The sequence below is a fragment of the Buteo buteo genome, chromosome 8, assembly GCF_964188355.1.
Source record: "Buteo buteo chromosome 8, bButBut1.hap1.1, whole genome shotgun sequence".
Lineage (NCBI taxonomy): Eukaryota > Metazoa > Chordata > Aves > Accipitriformes > Accipitridae > Buteo > Buteo buteo.
The window spans coordinates 12798624-12821860 of NC_134178.1; the positions used below are offsets into that span (position 1 = coordinate 12798624).

The 23237-nt window shown below is 42.5% G+C and overlaps 1 protein-coding gene across 2 annotated transcripts in view; it reads right to left on the reverse strand.

Annotated features, from left to right (window-relative positions):
- The window catches only part of BACE2 (beta-secretase 2), a 55709-nt gene that overhangs the window by 26714 nt on the left and 5758 nt on the right, over positions 1–23237 (reverse strand). For both annotated transcript variants that reach the window (XM_075033674.1, XM_075033673.1), the window contains exons 2-3: positions 7611–7699; positions 314–530 (exon numbers count right to left, since the gene is read on the reverse strand). In XM_075033674.1, the coding sequence (XP_074889775.1) occupies positions 314–530; positions 7611–7699 (306 nt within the window). The remainder of the gene's footprint in view (positions 1–313; positions 531–7610; positions 7700–23237) is intronic.

Consider the following 23237-nt stretch of genomic DNA (forward strand, 5'->3'; position numbering starts at 1 on the left):
GGATATCCTAATATATGCCCTCCACACACATACCAGAAGCCTTACTCCCACACTCTGGTACTACAAGCTCTGTAAAAGCTTATTCATTCCAGAGGAGGTAAAATCAGAGCCTTCATCAACAGAAAAGCCAAAATCCTCACATGGGACGTGGTACCATCACAACCCAATTTATTCTTTCTGGAACAAACATAGGAAAGAGTGGTTGGAAGGGAGGAGTCTAATGCTAACAGATCATCTGCTCACTTTATTTTAGTAGTTACTTTTCTATTTATTGTCATTGTGAAAGACAATAGCTGGGGAAAGGATGATTTACCTTGGCTAAGGCATCATAGGCAAGACCAAGAATCCCATGCCATTTAACCCCTGGTAAGAAGAAATTCTCCGATTCAAGAATGGTAGCAATGTTGATGGTGTAGCTGCCATCGATTCCTTTTGGGATAGTAATGACATCTGTACCAAGCACTCCAGTCCAGCTTCCTTGACTGTACTTAACTGTGACATCAATCCCTTGAGATTTGTATGTACTTGACCTTTAAAAGGAAAAGATACGCTTATGCATGAGCTGTTCATTTACAATGCAAGACAATAAAATATACTCAATTTCAATTTTTCCCAGAGAGGAAGAAAAGTGAAGTCTGCAAAGTCAATCACATGTGCTCACAGAAGAATGGGGATGGATTGTAAAAGCAGTAAAAAGCAGAAATAAAATCTCGAGGCCCTGTTTTTATCCTGAAGCCGTCAATGACTCAAATCTTCACAATGTGTGTCTTTTTTTTTTTTTTTTTTTTTTGTTTAACTAAGGTATGATGCCACCTAGTGCAATGTGTCCCTGACTCAGACTGGTCCATCACAATAGGAGCAACACCCTTTAACTGGAGACAGAACGTATTAAGTGGCGCTAGGAAATGAAAAGCTTCTGAATTCAAATCTAAAATTGAAATGCCAAGCTAACTGAATAGCTGTAGATTAATACCTCATTAATATTATTAAAAAATCCATTTTGGATAAATTGGAATATTATTGTGAGTATCAGCAGTAAGACACAGGTTTTCTAAATCTGCAGTTTGGTCTATCTGTCAGGAAGTAAGTAGATTTGGATATTATTAATGAATAATTCACTGACTTGGAGGAGGAAAGGAAGGAGTTCCTTCTAGACCAGGGCAGCAAAGGCAAAGGAGCAGTTAAGTATGGCAAGCAAAGAAAGGAGAAGAGTCCTGTTTAGAAGGCTTAACAAAAACATTTGAAAAAAACTTCAATAGATTTTTCATTTTAAAATCCTATAGTATAAATAGAGTAATCATCTATCCGCATCACTGCTGAAGAACTACAGAAGTTCTAGATCCCTTACAATTTATTTTGGTCTCATTCCTCAGCATACAGCTTCACCTTCTGAAGAGACAGATGACCATGACTCATGTTCATCTGAATAGGCTTTTTGCTTGACAGCCTTTTTAAAAGTAAATATAAAAAACGTGTAAAATAATTTCATAACACCACCTTTACATGTGTGTAAAACAATAGAAAGTGCAGTTCATTTATCAAATGCAGATAGTTTTATCAACCCAGCTTTAATGTAACAGCTGCTCTGACAGAAACAGCCACATGAAGTGGTTTCACAGCCCCCTGTACCTGAGCTCACCAGAATGAAGTCGATGTGATTTTGCCTATTATGGGGAACAACCTTTAGATGGCAATACAGACAACTCCCATCCATTCAAGCAGACACTTTATCTTGAGGGACAATTTGGCCATATGGACCCTGCGACTGATCCTTTTCCTAACTAAGGGAGGGAGGGAGTAGTAAGAGGCCAGGCTCTAACCCTAAGCAGTTCTTGATACTCCCAACACCTAACCCTTCAAGGGTCTTCAGAGTTCAGTAGCTTGTAACATCCAAGACAGCAGAAATACATGAGATAATAGGCCCCACAGATTACAATTCAAAAGGCACGAATTCCAGAGATACTGTTACTCCCTCTATCTGCTCACTTCTGCTGCTACTGCTGTTTTACCTTTCTGCGTAATTCTGCATTTGTATGACAGACAAAGGGACATCTCTGCTCAGGCAGGGTCTTCAGAGCACCACTGTGATGCTGGCAGTACATTTTATAAATCAAAATAGATTCTGAATAATTAGTGACATAACAGAAACTGGGGGGGGCGCAGGCAGGAAAAGGAAGGGAAAACACAGGGTTCTTCATGTAGAAAAGTGTCTGGCTGTGCAACAGAAGAGGAAACATCTGAAATCAGAGAGAAAAGTGAGTGCTGGGAGAATAAAGCGAAGTGAATCTTCAGATGGTGCATGACTAGCAACAACAGCAGCACACAGCTCTTCTTCCATAGGCGGTAACAGCCTGATGGATTGAGCTGTGAAGCAGGACACAGAAAGACTGGGTTCGTTTTCCAGCACGCCTGGGGAACGTTCCTGTGGCAAGGCAGGACAAGTCACTTCCTTGCCTTCTGTGCCTCAGCCTCCCCACCTGTAGAAAGGGGTATGAGGATAGTCATCTCATTTGTAAAGTGCACAAATATTGTATTTAAGAGAAGGCCTTATTATTTCCTTCAAGGAGCAAAATTCCTAATGTGGGAAGGGATCTCACATAATTCTTGTGGCAGTAAATTCTGTTCTGCAAAACCACTTCCTGTTCCATCTTCTTGACTGTAATCAGCCCGTGGTTTTCCACCTCACTGATCTAAAGGAAGAAAACTTCTTTAGAGGTCAAAACTAGAGACTTGTTCTAATTCATGGGCCGAGCGTTTTAAAACAAACACACAGCACAAAAAATTCCAAACAAGCTGTTTTGGCTGTGATGAGAAAATAAGAAGTTCAACTCTTCTGGCAGGACAGCGTGTATTTTAGCCAGAGGTGAGGGAAAATGGCCTCCTAGATTATAGTGCTGTAGTGACACTACTTCCTTCTCCCTCTCTTTCCTGGTTACTATCTTCTCTCTAAAGCAGCCAACAGAAACACAGTTCCTCAAACCTCGAATGGATCTCAAGCCTCAGCTGAGAAAACTAGCAATGGGTTCATTTTCTCATGCAGAGTTATTTCTCATTACTAGCATATATCACCGAACAAAACAAAACCAAAATATTATTTCTCATGTCATGCTTCATTTGAAGGGAGCTCAACGTGGCAACAGCAAATCCACTATGCAGAAAGCCCTGCTTAACACCAACCTCGGCAGACATACAATTCCTTCTTAATTCCATGCTATCTTGCCGCTCTGCAACTAACCAGGACCTCCTGCTTACTCCCTCACTTTTTCCTAAGCACCAAATCAATGTCTCCACGGACAGCAATGGCAAAGAAGGGACAGAAAACAGCAATGAACAAAAAAATCTGAACAGAAGTTTTGATCCCCTCTCTAGTGATAGGTGGCACAAGGTAAGTGATTCAGGGCCAATGACTTTAAGACACAGCAAACATGAAAACCCAACATAAATTATTGATTTTTAACCAAGAAGTCCCATCTAATTTGCAGGGATTCTCGAACAAGTTTATAATTTACACCAAACCACAAACTATACAGTGTACACAAGCAAACTGACAGGATCATACTGCAAAACAGCAGCTTACTTTTGCTTGCTGGTATATAACTTATTGTATTACCTCAACTTACTGCCCATAATTTTCTTAGCTCCCTATCTCTTGGAATGATCAACTCCTGAGCAGTTTGCTCTTGAAACTTTAGATGGTAAGGGAGTAGTACTCACACTGAAATAAAACTGAATACTATTGCTGAATATTGACAGCCCTGAGTACATCACTCTTTCACATGCTGCTACAGAGTCATCACTGATAATTCAGTTTCAAGTGTAAAAATCCCTTTATGCATCTGTTTAAGTAGCTCTTTTATTATAAGTAGCATACTCAACAAAAACTACTTGTTACTTTGAACAGCATGAGAAACAAACTCTGTGATTTCTTTTCAGTTCAGGACAAATTAGGCCATTTCCCAAAACCTTATACATCATGGTGACTTACACAGCATGATCATCACAGCAGACTTAGAACTTTTCACAGCAAAGTTTTGTCAGAGCCACTCAAAAGCCCAAGCTGTGAAAGAGTTCATAATAACAGCTTTATTCTTTTTGTACAGAAAGACCCAGATAATTAAACAGTAGAATTATACGACACGGATTATATGACACACAACATCATTTAACAAGGTAGTTCTAAAATTGCTCAAGGAGGGCTCTTCCTGAACAACACACCCTCTGGGTCCTTTGAAACAAAGATAATGTCTTTTCTATGCACCCTCCTCAATTTCAGTCAAAAAACAATCATGCATTTAATTTCAGATTTTGTTCATTTGAATAAAATTAAACTAAGAGCGTGGCAATCAGGAAATTCAGACCCGTCACTCTTTCTCTAACACAATATTAATATTCTAATAAGCACACATCTATAACTCAGTCCCATTAACCTAACAAATTACTAATTCTTCTTTCCCCTTGTCTTCAATTTGCAGTTTATGACTTTCATATGGAAGCACTTCATGACAATATAGGGGAAAACTGCAAGAATGATTACGAGATGAGAGGAAACCTCTTTATCTAATTTTGAAGTGTTCTACATAGTGTGGAAGAAAAGTGACCATAGGTCATTTATCTCATTTACACATAGGTAAAGATCACTCTTAGGTAATTTTACAGATCCAGCTGATGCGATATCAAAACCCCTGCCTACCATCTATGCAAAATCATGACAACCAGGGAAGGTAACTTGACTACTGGGCAAAGGCTATCATAAGGCCAGTCTCAAAAAGAGACAAGCAGCAGGACCCAAGGAACTACAGGCCACTGGGCTTCACCTCAAGTCAGGAAAAGTCTCAGAGAACAACCTCCTGGAATGTATTCCTAACCACGTGAAGGACAAGAAGGTAATCATGGACACTCAACGAGGAATTTCACAGGCATATCACACCTGACCAACCTCATTGCCTTCTACAAGATGACTGGTTACACAGATGAGGAGAGCTGTGGCTGTAGCACATCTTGACTTCAGTCAGGCTTTTGACACCATCTCCCACGGCATTCCCATTTGGGACCTGAGGATGTGGAGCTGAACAAACAGACCACTGTGTGGACTGAAGATGGGCTAGGCCACTGGGCCCAAAGGGCAGCGACCTTTGGCTCAACATCAGGCTCATGACAAGCATAGTGCCCCAGGGGTTGTGAGTGGAGGAAAAACTGTTCAACATCTTCATCAAGAACCTACACGACGGACAGACTGCGGCCTCAACAGATCTGCACAGGACACTACATTAAGGGGAGTAGTTGACATGCTGAATGTCAGAGCTTGAATCCAGAGGAACCTTGTGGAACAGGAGGATTGGGCCAACAGAAACCTCACGGCGTTCAACCAGAAGCAGCCCAAAGTTTTGTAGCTGAGATGAAAAAACTCCATGCATCAGGACAGGCTGGGAAGCAACTGAAAAGGACTGAAAAGGATTTGGGGTGATGGTGGGCACTAGGCTGAATAAGAGCCAACTCCATACTCGCCCTGTGCATACAGCCAACTTTACACCGGGCCACATCTGGAGGGCCAAGGACAACATATCCAAGGAAGATGCTCCCACCCTCTGGTCAGCACTGGTGAGACCACACCTGGAATAGACTTGGGCCAGCTGTGGAAGCCCAGTTCAACAGGGATCTGGAGAAAGAGAGGGGGACTGGCAGAGGGCTACCAGCTAGGTCAGGGTCCACGAACACTGTGACGAGAGGCTGGGAGGAGCTGGGCTTCAGTGTTGCAGACAGGAGGCTAAGGGGAGATCTCGCAGCAGCTTACAACAACTTGAAAGGCAGTTACAAAGATGACACAGCCAAACTTTTCTCTGCAGTGCCAGACAATAACACAAGGGGCAACACCCACGAGTTACATTTTGTGAGGTTCAGGTTGGACGTTAGGAAATACCTCCTCCACAGGAGAGTGTGGTGCAGCACCGAAACACACTGCCCATAGAGAGCACGGATTCTCAGCCCTTAAAGATTTACAGGACTTCGCTGGACTCAGCCGTAGCTGACCTGATCTGGTGACAGCCCTGCCTCCTTTGGGATATGTACTAGGTGACCTACAGAGGTTTCACACAAACAACATTTTTGAAACATCTAACTGATTTCAGTGGGGCCAGGATCCCTCCCAGATGACATTTATTGAAATGTATTTAAAGTATTTAAAATGGAAGAAGCATGGTGTAGCCAGGTTCAAACATGCTAATGGTTGTACTTCATTCTGAGCATATTGCTCCATCAATCCAACCCAAACCTGAAATTGCTATTGCAATTGCTCTGGACTTTAATGACTTGAGTTTTGAACATTTTACAAGGCACCCTTAACTCTTCAGGGCCTAAATTTCAAGGTTTCATTATTAACTTCATATCAAAGTTCTCAAAACAGCATGCACTGAGAACACTGATAAGAGACTGTGACTTTCAAGTGATGTCACAGTCTTTCGCAACACACAACCTCTGCTGTTGCTACTGTTTCTAATGGTTTATGGTTCTTATGAGAGAGGCCTTGCCCTTCCAGACAAAATAACATCACCTAAGAGAAAAGGGGAAAGGAATGCTTGTGCTTTTAATTCCTTGCAATTAAGTTTCCTCTAGCCACTATCTATGGCAGGGGATATCGGGCATGTAAAACTCTGCAATAGTGCAGAAACAGCTTTCAAGTATGAATTCTGGACTTTCTAGACCTGTGTCATATCAGAGTGAGACATGAAATATTTCCATTAACATCTGAATATGTGACAGGAGGTAAGGCTATTCTAGTAAGCAGCCTTCCCTCCATTACCAGTGCATCTTATTGGAAAAAAAGTGCAAATCCCATGTTAAAATACATGAAGAGGTAATAGGAATGGTGATACTCTCCAGCCTCCCAATCATATAAGTATTTTTAGTCATCAGCTTCAGCTAAAGATAGACACTGTGTTTTGGAGAAGTTTACCTGAAATAATTGAAACTAGAGAAGGGCAGAAAGGAAGGAAGAAAGGAGGGAAAGTGATTCAGACAGACAAAGCTGTCCTTGGCTGTGACTAATGTTGGCTCATGCTAAACACAGCAAATTTAGCGCATAACAATCACCAAACCCACCAAGTCATACCTCATAAACAATCAGATTCAGCAGGGCCTGTCCAGATCACTAACTGATTGAGGCGTTTGGCCAAACTAAACCACAAATTAGTTTTTGACTAACTAATTCTGGTTTTGGATGAAATGTCAAGTAACAGATACAATTACTGGGGTTTAAGTTTTGTTTGTAAACAATGGGAAAGTATATTTAAACTTTCAATTCCTTCCAAGACTATTCAAATAAGAAATTGCCTGAAATTGGTGTGACTTTTACCCTGTAATCTTCTTCCCTTTTCTCCAGCTCTAATCAGCACTGTGCTCAGACCTCAGTTGCTCTGCCATCAGTGTGACTGTTCATGATGTCAGGCAGGATTCTGCATCAGGCAAAGCCAATCTTACCATTCCGGCAACAAACATCCCACTCTCATGGGACATCACAGGAGCCCCACAAACTGCCTTATCATCCTCTTTTGCATGGAGGAGCCAGAGTCTAAAAGACATCCTAACCCATCACGCCGTGCAGAACAGGTACTTACAGCTTGGTATTGAAGTAGGAGGTGACATCAGGATCAGGCACACCTGCTACAGCAAAATTACTGCTCCCAGTGTCAACCAGAATATTTAACTGCCGAAACAGAAGAAAGGAGAGGTGGTTTTCATATCCAACTAAACAAACAAACAAACAAACAAAAAATCATTAAAGTTTTCGTCTAAACTACCTTCAGTTTCAAAACTATGATGAAAGTTGCTCTGAAAATTAAATACAAAGTGTCACTTTTGGGAAAGATATATTGCTGCAGCCCCTTCAAAACAGCTGATCATGCTGAAGTGCTTTAACATACTCATGTTCCTGGAAGGGGAAAAACCCACCAAGCCCATATTTGCAGAGCAGATGAGTTCATAACTATCTCAAATTTCTTTTTGGTCCAACCCACGTGTCTTGGTAACCTGGCACGTCCTGGACACAGGCTGAATTGCATACTTTTTAAAGCACTGTTTGCCTTAGAGCTTATGAGGTTTCAAGGTAGGGGGTGAGTGCAAGTCTGAGCAGAAATAAGCAGAAGCATGAATCTGCTTCGTGGCTTGGAGAGCATGGGAACAGTGCCCAGTTCGTCCTGAGCAGCAGCAACCTACCACAGCCTGCATCGCCTTTAAATAGGATGGCAGATTTATAAACACTAAGAAAAGCATTGATTGAAAGGTGGCCTAAGAGTAGGGCCACTTGTTTGATTAATTGGGGGGACGATTTAGGCCCAAAAATTGCCTAACAAAACCACACAGACAAAACAAGACGTCTCCTTTCCCCATTTGGCTCAGGTAACCAGGCTGGTTCACCACAGCTGCATGATGGCTTGTGCTAACACAAAGCAGAAGGTAACAGCACGGGAGCTAGCAGCCAGATGCAGGATCACCTCTTTCAGTGAGACCTTGAAACTACATTAAATGTAGTGTCATTAAATTATAATTTAAGTCAGTCAGAGACTGTACTGCTACCAAAAGCAGCGGTCACACTTTTTCCCTGCTCTTGGCTGGGTGCTTCCCAGGGCTTCTTGGCATAAGCACTTGTACCCATGGGGCTGTGATGCAAATCAGATCAGGTTCCTCACCTACTGTTACCAAAAAAAAAAAAAAAAAAAAAAATTAGCAATCTGCCATATCAGCAGCTACTTGAAAAGAGATGGCAGTAGCAGATAGTAGAAAAGGGCAATTCCTCCCTTGGTGACAGTGCGGTCTCAGGTTGGCTTAAAATGATTGTGAAATTATGCCCTAGGCAGTAGGGGACACCTGCTCCCCAGAAAAATATTAAGGAATTAAGAATTTTCCTGTAGGAGGAAGTGAGACATGAGGACTGGGTTGCCTGTGGTTTGAAGTCAGCTCAAACCAGCCACTTTGGTAGTCCTCATCACTCCTTAAGACGTGAGGTAGCTAGCGATCTAGCACTGAAAGTGGACATGGGAAGAGTAAGAGAGAACAATAGGGGAAACAAGCTTAGTGTTGACAAATGAAGTGGAGAAACAGGGCCGAGCTCAGAAAGGAGAGAAAAGACAAAGGAGGATAAAGCATTTGGAGAAGATATGCTGAATCCTTCAACAAGTTTAAGACTGAGCATAGACCAAAAAAGTGTGAGTTGATGTTCAAAAACATTTTTGGTTTGCTCATGGAGGGGGAAGGAGGAGATGGTTACGCTTGTTTTACCCTTGTTAATATAGGATGGGACTGAGGAGCTCTGAAATTAAAACATGAACACAAAACCAACTAGTAATCCATAGGAGTCTCTTCTGAACTGCACGCACACTCTGACATTGATATTCCCAGTCCTAATCATGCAAAAATTTTAAGACTAAAAAGAAACAAACCTACCACCTTAGTCAAGTGCCTCACTGCATCCCAGATTTTAGATTAAGCGGAGACAATATATTAAAATTTATTTTGCAACCACACGAGCTAGGCACAGAGATTTAAAAACAAAAGGACATCTACAAGTTCACCTGGCTCCAGGAGCTGAGGCTTTAAAAGAAAATAGGAACCTCTGAGGCATGGCTTGCAATAAAATCCAAAGTTTGCTACATACTTTATTTCAACGATATCAAAAGCCTAACATTTTGTCAACTACCTAACAAAGTAAGAACTACTCGTTTTTTCCCCCTCTTTGGGAGAGAAATCATGTTAAAAATAAATAACAAAGAGCGGCTACAGTGTGTGCATCTATCAGAACCAACAAAAGTTGCCTCAAAGGGGTGCTGCAGGGCTTAAATTAATTAGCCTTTCCGAGGCAGTCTGTGATGCTTGAGTAATGGGCACTGTACATCAGCTGCATAAAAACATGTAGGTGTTGCCCTAGCTTCAGTAATATGCATGACACCATACACGAAGGAGGACTTGGGAAGGAAAAAAAACCCCCGAACCCAAACAAACCCCCAATCACTAAATATGACATATATGAAAGATATTTTACCCCCACACCTTAAATACAATGTTATCATCACAGAATTCACAAATCACTGAAGAAAAGGGCGAATTTACTACCCACAGTACGGAGCAAATCAACATTTCCAAAAGAAAATAAATATCCCCCACCAAAAAAAAAAAAAAAAGAAAAAACAAAGCTGGCCAACCATGCAAGTGCCAGCCCACTCGGACACAGCAGCATTCACATGACAGATCGCTATTGAGGCTGACATTCTCTCTCCGCATGTTTGTGCATAATGAGATGCAGGCGGCCAGGGCAGACACTGATTTATTGTAGTCCTCACAATAGTGCCAGTGATTAGCAGCTCATTTTGGGGTGGGTATAACTTACTGAGTTCTCTTTCTCTCCTGGCTACCCTTTGGGTCTGAATTTTCTTTAGTGCCTTCACGTCTCATTAAGAATCACTTTCATGTTGTCACCACTGAAGCCTACTTTATTCTGTACTGCCTGCTGCCGGTTTAATGGTGCTGCTGGGGGAGCTTCAGGGAAGCTCTGGTGAATCACAGGGTGGCAACTGAAAGAGCTATGGTCCGGGGCTGCCTATCCTGCCCCATCTCCAGAGGTCAGCCCTGCCCTCTCCCGAAAGATGAAGTCAAACACACTATGTGCTCAACTCCCCAGCCTCTGCGTTTCGCCACCCAGCTTACTAACAAAAACCGAAACCGATGGCACCTCAACTTGATTCACTGAGCTCTGGGCTGTGACGGCCGGAGAGCGGTCATACCTCTCTGTGCCTTTACCCTTCTGTCACAGGGACAGAAGACCCTGACGCCGAGGCAGAGCCAACAGCGGTGGTAGTGTCCTCTCCAGCTGCCTCCTGGTGAAGCCCCAGATGTGGTCAATCAGAGCTCTCGCGGGCAGGCGGAGCAGGTTCCTTGGGTTTATTACAGCCATCGCCAGTGAATCACTTCCTGTCACCGAGAGCCGATTATTTAGTGATCGCCCTGTTTTGTCAGAGACTGTCAGATGAAGTCAGATTTTGCGAAAGCCAAGGTCGGAGAGACACGGCTGAACGAGGCTATGAAGGAGAAACTGCCCAAAGACTGCTGACTTGATCACGTGCCCAGCATTAAAAACAATGAAAAACTACTTTCCTTTTGCTTTCGGAGGCACAGAAGGAAAGCCTCGGTTTCTTTTTTATTGTGGTTTCCAAGTCAATTTCAGACCTATATAGCAGAAAGCAGACAGCAAACACAAAAGGCCATTTTTTTCCCCCCTGAAGGTCACCTTTACTACAGCTGTGGGACATAAAGTCTGCACATAGTATTGTATCTGGAGATTATTTTGCTGGATGCATTTCCTGTATGGAAATAGTGTCGTTATTATTAATAAGTTCATAAAGAACCCTAGCTATAGAGTAGGCAAGACAGTACCATCCACCTCTGCCACGACAAACTTACAGAGGAAATCTGACACTCTATCTATATGCCATTAAGTTGTGCTTATAAAAAGAAACACATCCAAACCTGTTTACTGAAAGTCATGAACATTGAAAGCAGAAGCCTCCTTAGGCCATGAATTTTATATTTTTTCTACTCTGAAGGGGTAGAGACACTGAAAAAAACCCAGTCATAATGATTTATTTCAACTGGAAGTCAAACATATTGTCAATACTTCAAGGATCCCTCAAACTTTCCAGTGCTTGGTTTAGCGCCAACTTCAAATAGCACTTACTGGATGCTATCCTGCTTCAATAATTTAACTTACCGCTAGGTCTTTAATATTTTTAAGCTTTCCATTGCTGAATATTGTTGTATTTTGATATCAGAAAAAAATATTGCCTATTGATCTGTCATCTTTTTTTCAAAGCTTCGTCTGCCTGTGGTTCAGGTGCCTGCCCTATCTGTTACAGCAAGTGGCGTCAATGCAGCGTCATCAACACCAGGCATTATCTATGCCTCATTTAACTGCCTGGTGAACAGCAATTTGCAGTTATCCCACCATGCATTCAGAAAGTGACTTCCTTCACATTTTCAAGGAAAAGGGATAAAAGGTGGCAATCATTCCATTTTTGTGGCATAGAGGTTGCTAGCATGCTTTAGCAGGGACAGATGTTGCCTCTGTTCTGATCTACACCTTACTTGGACTTAGTCCAAATTTCTCTTTCCTGTTTTTAGTTTGAGGTCGGGAGTTTTGGTAACTTTCAGAAAAATATACAAAACAAATCCCACAGGCTACAAGTGCATAATGCATTTCTTTGAAGCAGCCCTCCACATGGTTTAGCACACACAGACTTTTCCAGGTGGGAATCCTAGGGCTTGCATGCAACCCTGTCGTGCTGCTGCTTTTGATGTGATGCCCTGGGTAACCCACACTGAACTAGAGATAATCTTCATCCCCATTAAAAGACTGGCCCATGGAAAAATCCATTATAGGTTTTTCCAAGTTAATGGGTCTGATCCTTTTAGGTCAAGCAATAAAGTTTCACCACTGGGCAAAAGAAACCAGGCTGCAAAAACGTATTCGGCTCTTCATCCTTGCTTCAGCTGAAGCATATGGGGGGGAGTGGAAAAAAAAAGGAATAAGATTTGCACAGATAGAGCCATAAATATAATAATCAACCTCATTCAGCCTTACATTTACTCTGGGGTTCAGTCAAAGTCTTAATAATGGGCAATTGATACTTCTGCTGCACAAGCCAGCAGACCAAAAAAGCTCGCTCCGCAAGAGCTCATGATGAAAAACTACAAGCCATCATGCCTTCTCTGGGATTTTAACTCGACCTGAGGGTGCCCCCTTCTTTTCTCTCCTCTCCCATCCCCAATAAAGAGAGCGACCATTCCACACTAGTAACATTCACATGCCGTTCAAAATCTCGTCCTGCTGTGCTTTCATGACTTCTCCCACACACACACTTAAAATAGGGCTTAGAGTCCTACTCTGCTTGATGGAGTATGCTACACAGTGAACTATCACAAAGTAAATATGGGTTTTTGTCCACATGTAGAGACTATAAATAGCAAGCATCCCATTACTGGCTCATGAGCTGTTACCACACATCACGATGTACTGGTTTAGTAGAAGTCCACCCCATCTAACAATCCCTGAACTTGTAACATCTCTTAACTCCCTCTCTTTCTTATTTTGTCCCCCACATAATAAACCCTACTGAAAATAATTTGCTAGACAGTGCTTAAAAAAAGGTGCAGAGAAGTGCTATGTTTCTTTTTAGAGATTAGCAGCTAGAAATCATTTGGGTAACAGCTCTTCTTTTTCAATCTGGTTAATAGATAGGAAAATTAGTTGCCAATTTAAATACTGCCTCATTTAACACAACAATTCCTAATTACATTATCAGCCCATCCGGCAAGAATTGCTTACAACTATCACATGAAAAAGAAAACACACTAGCAACTATATGCTGTGTTTGCCCACAGTTGGAATTCCGTGTTATTATTGGCACAGACTGTCAGTCAGGTTATTTCAGCAATTTGTTTCTACAAATTAATACTGTTACAATATATAGCAGCTTTTTAAGCACAGAGTTACTGTATGCTGGGGTTTTTTGTGTGTGTTACTTGGAATTAGCATTTACGGCCTACTTTCTAATAAACAGTTTCAGAAGACTAGGCTGTAATATAGATCTGTTCCTCTTAAGATACAGAAATAAAACCTAATTAAAAGATGAGTTAGAGGAATCTTTGGAAGCATGTCTAGATGTAGAGGCCTGCAAAGTTAGACATAAACCGAAAAAGCCTCCACAATGACACATTTCTGCTTGCAGAATAATACGTATTTTGCTGAACAGGTAAGACTGAAACTAAAAAAGGGTAAGTTTGTTGGTCTGTACAACAGACCGACGCGCTGCCCCCGAACACTGGGGTAGAGACAGGACTCTCCCATTTTTCATTGCTCGTAAGTGGTCCCTGAACTGGAGCAACCCAGTCCTCATTGCTCTGCAGCGCTTCACAGAACGGTTAGGGTTGGAAAGGAGCTCTGCGGGTCATCTGGTCAAAGCCACCCGGAGCCAAATAACTCTCTGCAGCTTGGACGGTACCGAATTCATCTTTGAGGAGGAGGAGGAAGGGGGCAGGCCCACATGTTACGCTGAGTCCAGGGCAAGGTCACCTCACCAGTGAAAACAGACCTATCTGCTACTACCTCTAAAAAAATCCTCCCACAGTCATAAGAAGGGTTTAACCATGCAGCCAAGATAAGAGAGGCATTGTGAGAAAGAAAAATGGAATGGAGATTAATGATTTTCTAATGTCGTTTGTTCAGCAGGTGGTGCCCACGTTTCATTGCAGCGTCACACCGCGGACGCAGAGGAAGGTGATTTATTGCAGCACGAAAATTTGGCCAAACCAGGAGGGTCAAGTATATCACCAAAGATAACTCCTGCTTTCGCAACGGCAGAATGTTGTCCCAGAAACTGTGGTGTGTTTGTAGGCTGCGGAGTAAGCAGGAGAACAAGTGGCAAATGGAGGCTCCTGAGGGCAGCAGCAGATCAAGCCCACCAGAGCATGTCTGGCGTTCGCTGTCAGTCCCCTCACCATATTCCCAGCTGGTGTCAGGAGCTGGGATTTGACCCCGTATCTATACGACTGTTACATTCACTCTCTCCTCCAGGCACCTAAACCACTCAGCTATCCCTGGACACTCTCACACCTGTACTGGGCCCAGGAGAAGACCAGAGACTTTTGCCCTCAATCTTTTCATGATCTGCACTGCTAGACTGGGAGGAATACTTCATTTTTTTTTTTTTTCTTTCTCTCTGAAAAGCAATAATCTCTTGCTTTGCCAGAAGATTAAAACGTACTATCTGGATTAGCCAATCTATCCATGCTTAAGAGCACTGCGTGCTTCTGTAGTTGAGATTTGTATTAAAACCACAAATGCTAAAATGACTGATTGCTTTGAAGTATAAACTTGCTAAACTAAATTGTGAGTTGAAATATGAGCATCTGACTCTGGGACTGATGAATAGTCATTTTGAAGGGAAATATTACAGGAAGTGCTTTATATATATTATCATTTTGACAATAAGGGAAGGCTATTATGGTTTAAAGACAAAAAAAATAGTCAGCCAATCAATCCTGGTAACAAAACAAAATATCTATTCTTCATTTCTGCGCTCTCCTTTCTGCCAATGCCTTCGGTTCCCTAAACATTAGCATTCTTTCTGCACATGCCGTCTCATGTGGTATCTTATTTTTCAGGCTGAAATTTATTTGCTATGTCTAGATTTATCATACAACACATCCATCCTATTCATGCTATATGAACATGCTTTGCTGTTGAACATGAGCTATTACTTGCTTATCTTAGAGCTGTGTGAATCGTAGCAATTTTGTCTCATTGCCTTTTCAGAAAATATTAACCTTTTTTTCCTCTTTTTTTTTTTTTTTTCAGATGCAAGGCCCTCTCCCATATCATGCTCTATAGCTGACAAAAAACTAGGTGTGTGAAGCAACCCTCTAGTTCACATAAACCAGCTACAGCTGAAGTCATGCCCTGCTCTAGGCATCAGGTTTTAAGATCTGGACTAGTTAGAGAAAGTTCAGTAACAACAATAATCTAGAGGTCTAGAAAATCTCACCTGTAAATAACCATTGAAAGGCTTGAACTGGTTTGAGAAGACCGAGCAAAACTGTGATAGTCTTTTAACAGACGTATGGTTGCCACAGAGACCCCCTGGGAGCCGCACTTTTCAGAAAAAAGGGGTTGCGTGTGAGCCAACTGGTATCTTCATCAGCCTTTCCCAGCGTAGCCAGCAATGCATGTTAACATCAAATAGACTGTTAGTTCTTACTAAGAGCAGTAAGGCACCCAAGTGCTCACAAATTTGAGTGAGGAAAATATATATATAGTCTATATTTATACTAAACACATTCTTGATTGAAAAATTAATGAGTGCCTAGATAAACAGAAGATTAAAAAAACCCCACAAACAGTCCCTGAAATTCAAGAATGAATGCAGGAGACATCAGCTATTTGCACTTAAGTACACACAGAGCTCTTGTTAAATCCAAAAGCATGTTTCCACCTGTTAGTAGGTGTATAGGAATTAAATTCATCAATTTTCTGTTAATTACAGTACAGCACTGATGAGACAGGGAGACCGTAAGCCGAATGCCATTGGGACCAACTCTCACATCTAACTGCAACACTCGTGAGGAATCCCAGTGCCCACGCAGTCTTGGTTTAGAGACGGGCTACATCTAAGCTCTGTGCCACATCTAAATTAGTAAGCATCTCATCCAAAGCTCCCCCCTCCCTCCCCAGAGAACACAGTGGCCAAAGGTGTTGGAGAGACAACTATTAATTCAATAAACCGACAGCTAAAAAGAAACTGAAGAAATGCCTGAAATGCATCTCTACCACCAGCCTGACTCTTGGAGATACACTCGTGAATGCCGTTACTGATTTTACAGTCACCTTCTCAACCTAAATCTCTTTTTCGCTTTGAAACCACCAGGCATAGCCACCGCAGAGCAGACCTGCTGGGCACCACTTGGCAGGATTTTGAACTCTTCAGAGCAGTGGCCAGCCACATCAGATGGCTACTAGTCGACAGAGCTATGGGTGCTGTGGGAGGACCTGAGGAGTGGGACAGCTTCTAGCCCCACAGCAAATAGAAGGGTGGCGGAGGTGGGCGAAGGGCTGCACAACTGTATTTCATGATACCGGGGGACAGACACCACCGGCCAGTGAAAAAGGGTTTTGCTGTCCCCAGACAGCTCCCTCAGCAAGCCTCTGTGCACTTGTGCTTAAGTGCAGCCTGCCTTGCTTCATTCTTGAAGAAAGCCACTGTCAGATTGTTTCAGTTGACCTGAAGCTAAACTTGCTCTGTAAAAAACAGACAACCACCTCACTGAAAAACAATAAACCATCCACCTCAAGTGCGTTAGGTTAAACATCTGCTATGTGTGTTCTGTTTACTACCACTACTTGGGGCATGATACTTCTAAAAACCATAGTCTTATGTCAAAGAATTTTAGAGGTTTTTTTTTTAGGAAAAAAAAAAAGAGGAGAAAGGCACTCATTATGCTAATACACTACCTTTCAGAGTATGATATCCAAGGAAGGCTTTTTGCTTTGGGGTTTTTTTTTTGAAGGAAATGAAATCAGTAAGCCTATGTTAATATATTATACCCAGTGAATGATTACAGTTAGAAGCTGCATACAGTTCAGAATTTCAATTTTCTGAGGCTTTTGCTCTCCAAAATTAGCTTCCAATTTATTTTGTCAGGCCACCCTTTTCTTTACCTCAACTGTTCATTAGACTGAGAGAAACTGCTGTCTGAAAAAAAAAAAAAGGGCGTTTTTAGTTCTTTTCTACCTAGCTTCAGAAGTCTGACACTATAAAAAAAAAAGTTTGTTTTGAAACTAAAGCAACAACCCCTCCAACTGCTGTAAGACTGCAACAGTTTTACACATTTGCACAGAGCCAAGCTATACTAAGTAAAGTCAAGAAGGCTTGAACTAACTACACCTTCTTCATGCTGTACAAGCTTCTACACTGTGAGTCACTGCCCTTGTTTACTGTGCCATTTGGAAATAACAGAATTAATCACAGGCCACGTTTCAAACTTCAATACAGCTTATGAAGCCCATTCCTAATGTTCTTGAGAATAGGCTAGGAGGTATCTCTAACCTCATGAGCGCGGTTATTTTTTTTGTAATCTCCCTTTTGTCAAAGACACCACAGTACCCTTGCCCTTCAGCAGCAGGCAGAAGCTTCTCAGGAGAGATTCAGTCTCACTCCTGTACTTCTACCTCCATTAAAAGGTCTCCCTTGCGCCAAAGATCTGAACTTCAATCTCCAATTTAAGTAAGACCCTGGATTTCAAATTGCACTAGAGATGTGAAACCAAGTGCCAAAGCTGCTCCTGCAATATTTAAGAAGCTTTTGAAGGCAGCGATTAACTTTGAAAAAGGCTACATTTCAGAGACAGGTAGGAAGAAAAAGAAGTTGGCAGGACAGCAGTGAGAAAAATCAGAGTTTTGAGAAGGCTGCACGCTGGGTCTGATCTCTTCCCTCTCCTCCCCCCATCAACTCACTCTCGTAGTGACATGATTCTTTTCAGGTTTTTTTCCCCTCCTCTGTCAAGATGTTAGTTTTGGAGACAGGTGTTTGTTAGCAAAGGTTTTTCAAAGTCTGGAGCGCTGCTAGAAGAGGTGAAGGCAGGACACTCCTGACACATCGGGTCTATCCGTTCTCCCCAGAACAGGCTGTTCCCAGCGGCACTGCCATACCCACACAGCGGGGCCGCTCGTTAGAATGTCCTTCGAGCTGCACCTACTGCCTGCTTTCAGGAGGGGCTTACTTACCGTTTTTTTTAGTGCTTTTCTTCAAGAAGGACACTGAACACTTATATGATATTTTCCAGTCATTCCTCTGAAACACCGTAACAAAACCAAAGTGGGTAAGAGTCATTTTTCTTGGGCTTTCCCTATCCATACACTGCAACAGTGAAACAACCAACCTTCCCAAAACGTGAAAGCCAATGGACATGATTACCTGGGAACCCCCACCTTATTGCTTAAGTCAAGTTCATGGGTGTGAAAGCAGTCTCTCCCTCCTGGAGGCCAGGAAACTACCACCAATTCCATGTTCACACACTGGGATCCCTGGATTAGCCAAGATTGTTGGACATAGAGAGGTAAATAAATTAGCACACACCTTGGGAAAGCATCTGTGAACTCCCTGTACTTCAAGGCATGACCTCTGCTATAAAAATGCCACGTGTTCTTCAGGACTGGACTTGCGGCACTGTCAGATTTTGTTTAACATATGAGAGCTGCTACAGTATTTCATATTGCCAAACGGGTATGTTTCAGCCTGGGGAGCTGAAAAGACTGGTCCTGGCATTTACCCATCCTTTAACTCCCTTCATCTACCTCTTCCCCACCTGCCACAGCAGCTCCTACCTCCATTCCTCCCTTTCTGCCCAGAAACAGGCACGATCACATACTTTCGCAACACCTTCGGGGTTGCTGCTATATGGACGGCAAAGGGACATGACTGGATCCGTTGCTGCAGGCAAGGAGAGGGAGGGAAGAGATGAGGAAAAAAAAAAAGGCAAGTACAGCTATGTCAACCACAAGGACTGGAATTCTGGAATTTGGTTCTTCTGATTGTATTTCCTGCTAGAAAAGCTGTGCCACATCTCTGGGGAAAGGCATGGGGTCAGGCAGCTGCCCGCTGGTCCGTGCCGTCTTAAGCAGCCACAGGAATGTCCACAGGCAGCCCCAGGTCTCAGAGCACAAACAAGGTGATGCAACTCCAGTGTTTTTATTTTCCTGGTAATTAATAAAGGGAATACAACAGACAGAAGGCTTTTGCTCCCCATTCCACCTGACCTATTTAGGATATTACCAAGGAGCAGAATTTGATTGTCATCATGGGTATTTCTTGGAATTATACAGGGGAGTTCAAAGGCGCAAACAGAAAGCAGCTTTCCACTCCATAACACCAGGAAGGACTATTTGATCGGAGGGGAAAAAAAAGGGAAAAAACCAGCTGCTAAGCAATGTCACAATAATGTGTTTGATTTATTAAAAATACGAACAGTCTTTTTTATTCATTTTTATTCTAACATTTTTACTTAAAAATTTGGCAGGGCAATTTAAAAGGCAGATTTGATTCTCAAGTGAAATAAGATACGATTTTTTTAAAATTCTTTTTTTTAAAAGCAGCAGTGTTTCTCCCCCTGCTATTGGACTCATTTATTTCTCTCTCTCCTTCTCAAACATGCACACTTTACTCTTTACCCTCGCTAATACTGTAGAGGCAGCAGCTCTGGGAAATGAACTAGCTTCGCCTGTGGCTCATACATCATTACAATTGTTAACCAAGTTCCACTATAAAAATCTTTATTACACAGGAGAACACAGAGGCATGCAGGAACACAGCTTTATTTTCAGATACCAGGTTGAGTTTGTAGGGCAGGAAGTTAAAAGACTTTTTCATGGTCTCAGGTTGACGAAGTCTGCTACTACACATTGCAACAACACACAGAAGACAGCTTCCTACTATCCATTCCTCCGCATATCAACCTGTATGTAGGCCTAAGCTATCTTCTACTTCGTCCAGGGGTTACAACCCATTGTGTGATGATGGTACCTCAGGTCCTACCGCAGCCCAGGGCTCCAACTTTTGTGAGAAGGTGGCAAGCGCAGCCACGTTGCTGCCTACACACTGGAGCTGATGGTGCTCAGGCCACTGGAATTGTGGAAGTTCACCCATTAGCAACAGCAAAGGTTGTCGTGCACGCCTGCTGTGGAGAAAGTTTCCGAACCTGAACAAAAACGCACAGGTAGTATCACTAGTATTTGGTCACTTGCCAACCCAAAGGCTCACCAGAGTGCAAATGAAAGTTAACTTTAGCTGGAACACGTAACATGTGCCAGCATTCATAACTACGGCTGCTGAGAAATTTTCTCCTCCCCCCTTTATCTCAGCAGTCCAAATGCAAAACTCTGGCACTTTGGATCATGCGAGATGTTTGTGTTATTCCCTGAAGGACTTTGCATCCGTGAAGTAATGAGAAGGTTACTCTGTGACACATAAACTGAAGGACTGTAACTGCATCAGATGTTATCTTGATACAGCACTTCTCAGATTTTTGGGAAGCGTGACCACCTTTGGACTCCTCTGGCTTATTTGCAACCTGAGAGTCACCGAGAAGAAAAATGAATGAATTAAATAAAAATCTCTTTAGTCACAGAGAAGTATCAGCAGGACTGATGATTCATTTTTCTGACACGCCTCACATTTCACTCTTACCCGTAGCAGACGTCTATTAGACAGCACAGTGAATGAAAGCGTAAGTCTTTCCATACCACGCTTAAGCAGCATAGTAACATTGCCCTGAAGACCTTCCAAATTGGTATAGCATGCTCTGTCTTGAAAAGACACTACAGCTGTTAATTTCTTAAGCCACAAACACTGACAGTCAAAGTTTCTCTATCAACAGGTATCATAATGGAATTTCAGAAGTAAAGTTTCCAATTAGGTAGAAAAAAATAAGAGAAAAAATCTTCCTCAAGATTTCGCAGTGGCAATTTTGAAAATAGATCCAAAGCCTGCAGTCAAAATATACATTCTAGTATATTATTTTCTATGCCAAAACTACTGCTGCCAAAGGCAATCTTCAAAATTTACCTTATCCTGACCTGATGTATTTTTTTCTTCCCTAATACCACAATATAATTTTCAAGGGGGGGACACACAGGACCCAACCTTCCATACAGTGGCTTAGCAGGTAAGCCTTTTGGTTCTCTAAAAGCCCCAAATGGCTGATCATCTCTGGTATGAAGCTTCCTATGGTAGCAAAGTAAGAAACAGAAAGAGCCCGGGTGGGCGAGAAAATTCTCGCATTTGGCGTTGACGTAAGCCTGAGCACAAGCCGCAGCACCGCAGCTGGCTCCGAGGCACTCTTCTACGGACCACTCTCTCAGGCAGACCCACAAACAAATATCAAGGAATTATCTGAGAGACAGCCACCAAAAGGATTCCATTACTTTTTCCCTGTCAAATTGCAGGTGCTGACCTTTAATGTGAGAAGGCTTTTGCTCCCTCCCTCAAGTGGAGAGGTGACTCTTAGTTCTTGAGTTGTCCTCTGTTTTTCCTTAAAACAAAAATGCCAATGGGAAAAAGTAGTGCTATCAAGCAGTTTTAGATCCCCAGGAATGGATGCATTTGTGTCTTTAAGGAGGAGAAGCTTACCAAGTGTTACTGCAGTGTTAATACCTTTGCTCTTTTAAAATAAAACCAGACTAGCAACAACTTTGAGACACTTTTCCCTAAACACATGCAGTCCAGCTTAACAGCAGTTTTTGCTAGTAAGTAGGTACAAAAATAAACCAACCATAAAGCTAAATAAAATCAACTAATTTTAGTACTTACAAGCTGAGCAATGAGTAAAAAAATCTATGAGCAATTTATTTTTCATAATTTCAAATTATTAGTAAGCAGGCGTGAGGGGAAAAAAAGATTGTAGAGAGCAATTACTGTCTTAATAGATTCCCTTCAAAAGAGCCTTTTAATTATGACACATTAATTGTATTCAATGAATTGTAATTTTCACTCAAATAAGATTTTTCCTATCTAGCTTATTTTCCTCAAATTCCCTCTCTGCGATACCCCACAGGTTTCATCTATTTGAGAAGGACTGTTGAAAAGCAAAACCAAGCTCTAGAACATCTGTCCCCCGCCACCCTCCCGGTAAAAGATATAAAAAGGCAGTGAGAGCAGAAGAAAGAGTGACAGGCAAAAGGAAGAATGAAGGAACAACTCTGCTGGAGGAGCGAGAAGGGGGGAGAAGAGTATTGTTTTATCAACCTTTGGCAAAGAGGGAGCAAACGTTGACTCTCGCCCAAGGCTTTCTGAAGGCACGAGAGCTGACTTTGCTACACGACTGCCCTGGGACGAGCCCGGCCAAAAGCCCATCAGCCAGCCACGCCTGGAGGAAGCCCCGCTGGGCGTGTGGGCAGTATCAGGTTCAGCAGCCAAACTTTTGTCCCAGGAGGAAGAAGTTTATGAAGCTCCTCCGCAAGGCTCACGGGCGGTTCTGGGCTGCTAGAGCTTTTGCTGCGCAGAGCACGCAGCCGCTGCCATAGCAAAACCAAACCACGCAGTCGATACAGACGTGCTCGAGCTACTTCAGGTGCTGGCAGCAGTAGCGGAGCTCACCGCGTGTTGCAGAGCCACCCGGAAAAGCACAGTAGATCGCTCGTGTGGAGGTCCCCGCTGTCACAACTAGGCTGTTACCCATCCGAGTTAGCCGCTTTCAGCTAGCTCAGTTCTTTAACGCCGCAATCCTCGCCGCACGGGTGGCTGCGATGTAGGCATATGCAGAGGAGACAGAGAGTCAGCTAACTTGTTATTTTAAAACTAAGGGAATTCATGTGCAAAAAATTGCAAATAAAATCTATTTTGGTCCTGGGCTATTTCAAGTGCTTGGAAGGACACTGAACTAACAGATACAAATTCAAATGTAAAACTTTTGATTTTAACAGCAGTCTGGTATCTGTAGAACACATACGGCATTTGCTTCGTAAGCTCAGATCTACGTAGCAAAACCAGGCTGAAAAGCAGCAAGATGTATGACAGTCCCATCAATGGCAGGAAAAAACACTTCCTTTTTCTGAGGCAGCTGAGTGCTGCCTCCTTTACTTTGAAGATCTGATCTCAAGTCCTAATCTGGGCAGAATTAGGAGCAACAAGTTCCTTTACTTCTTTACA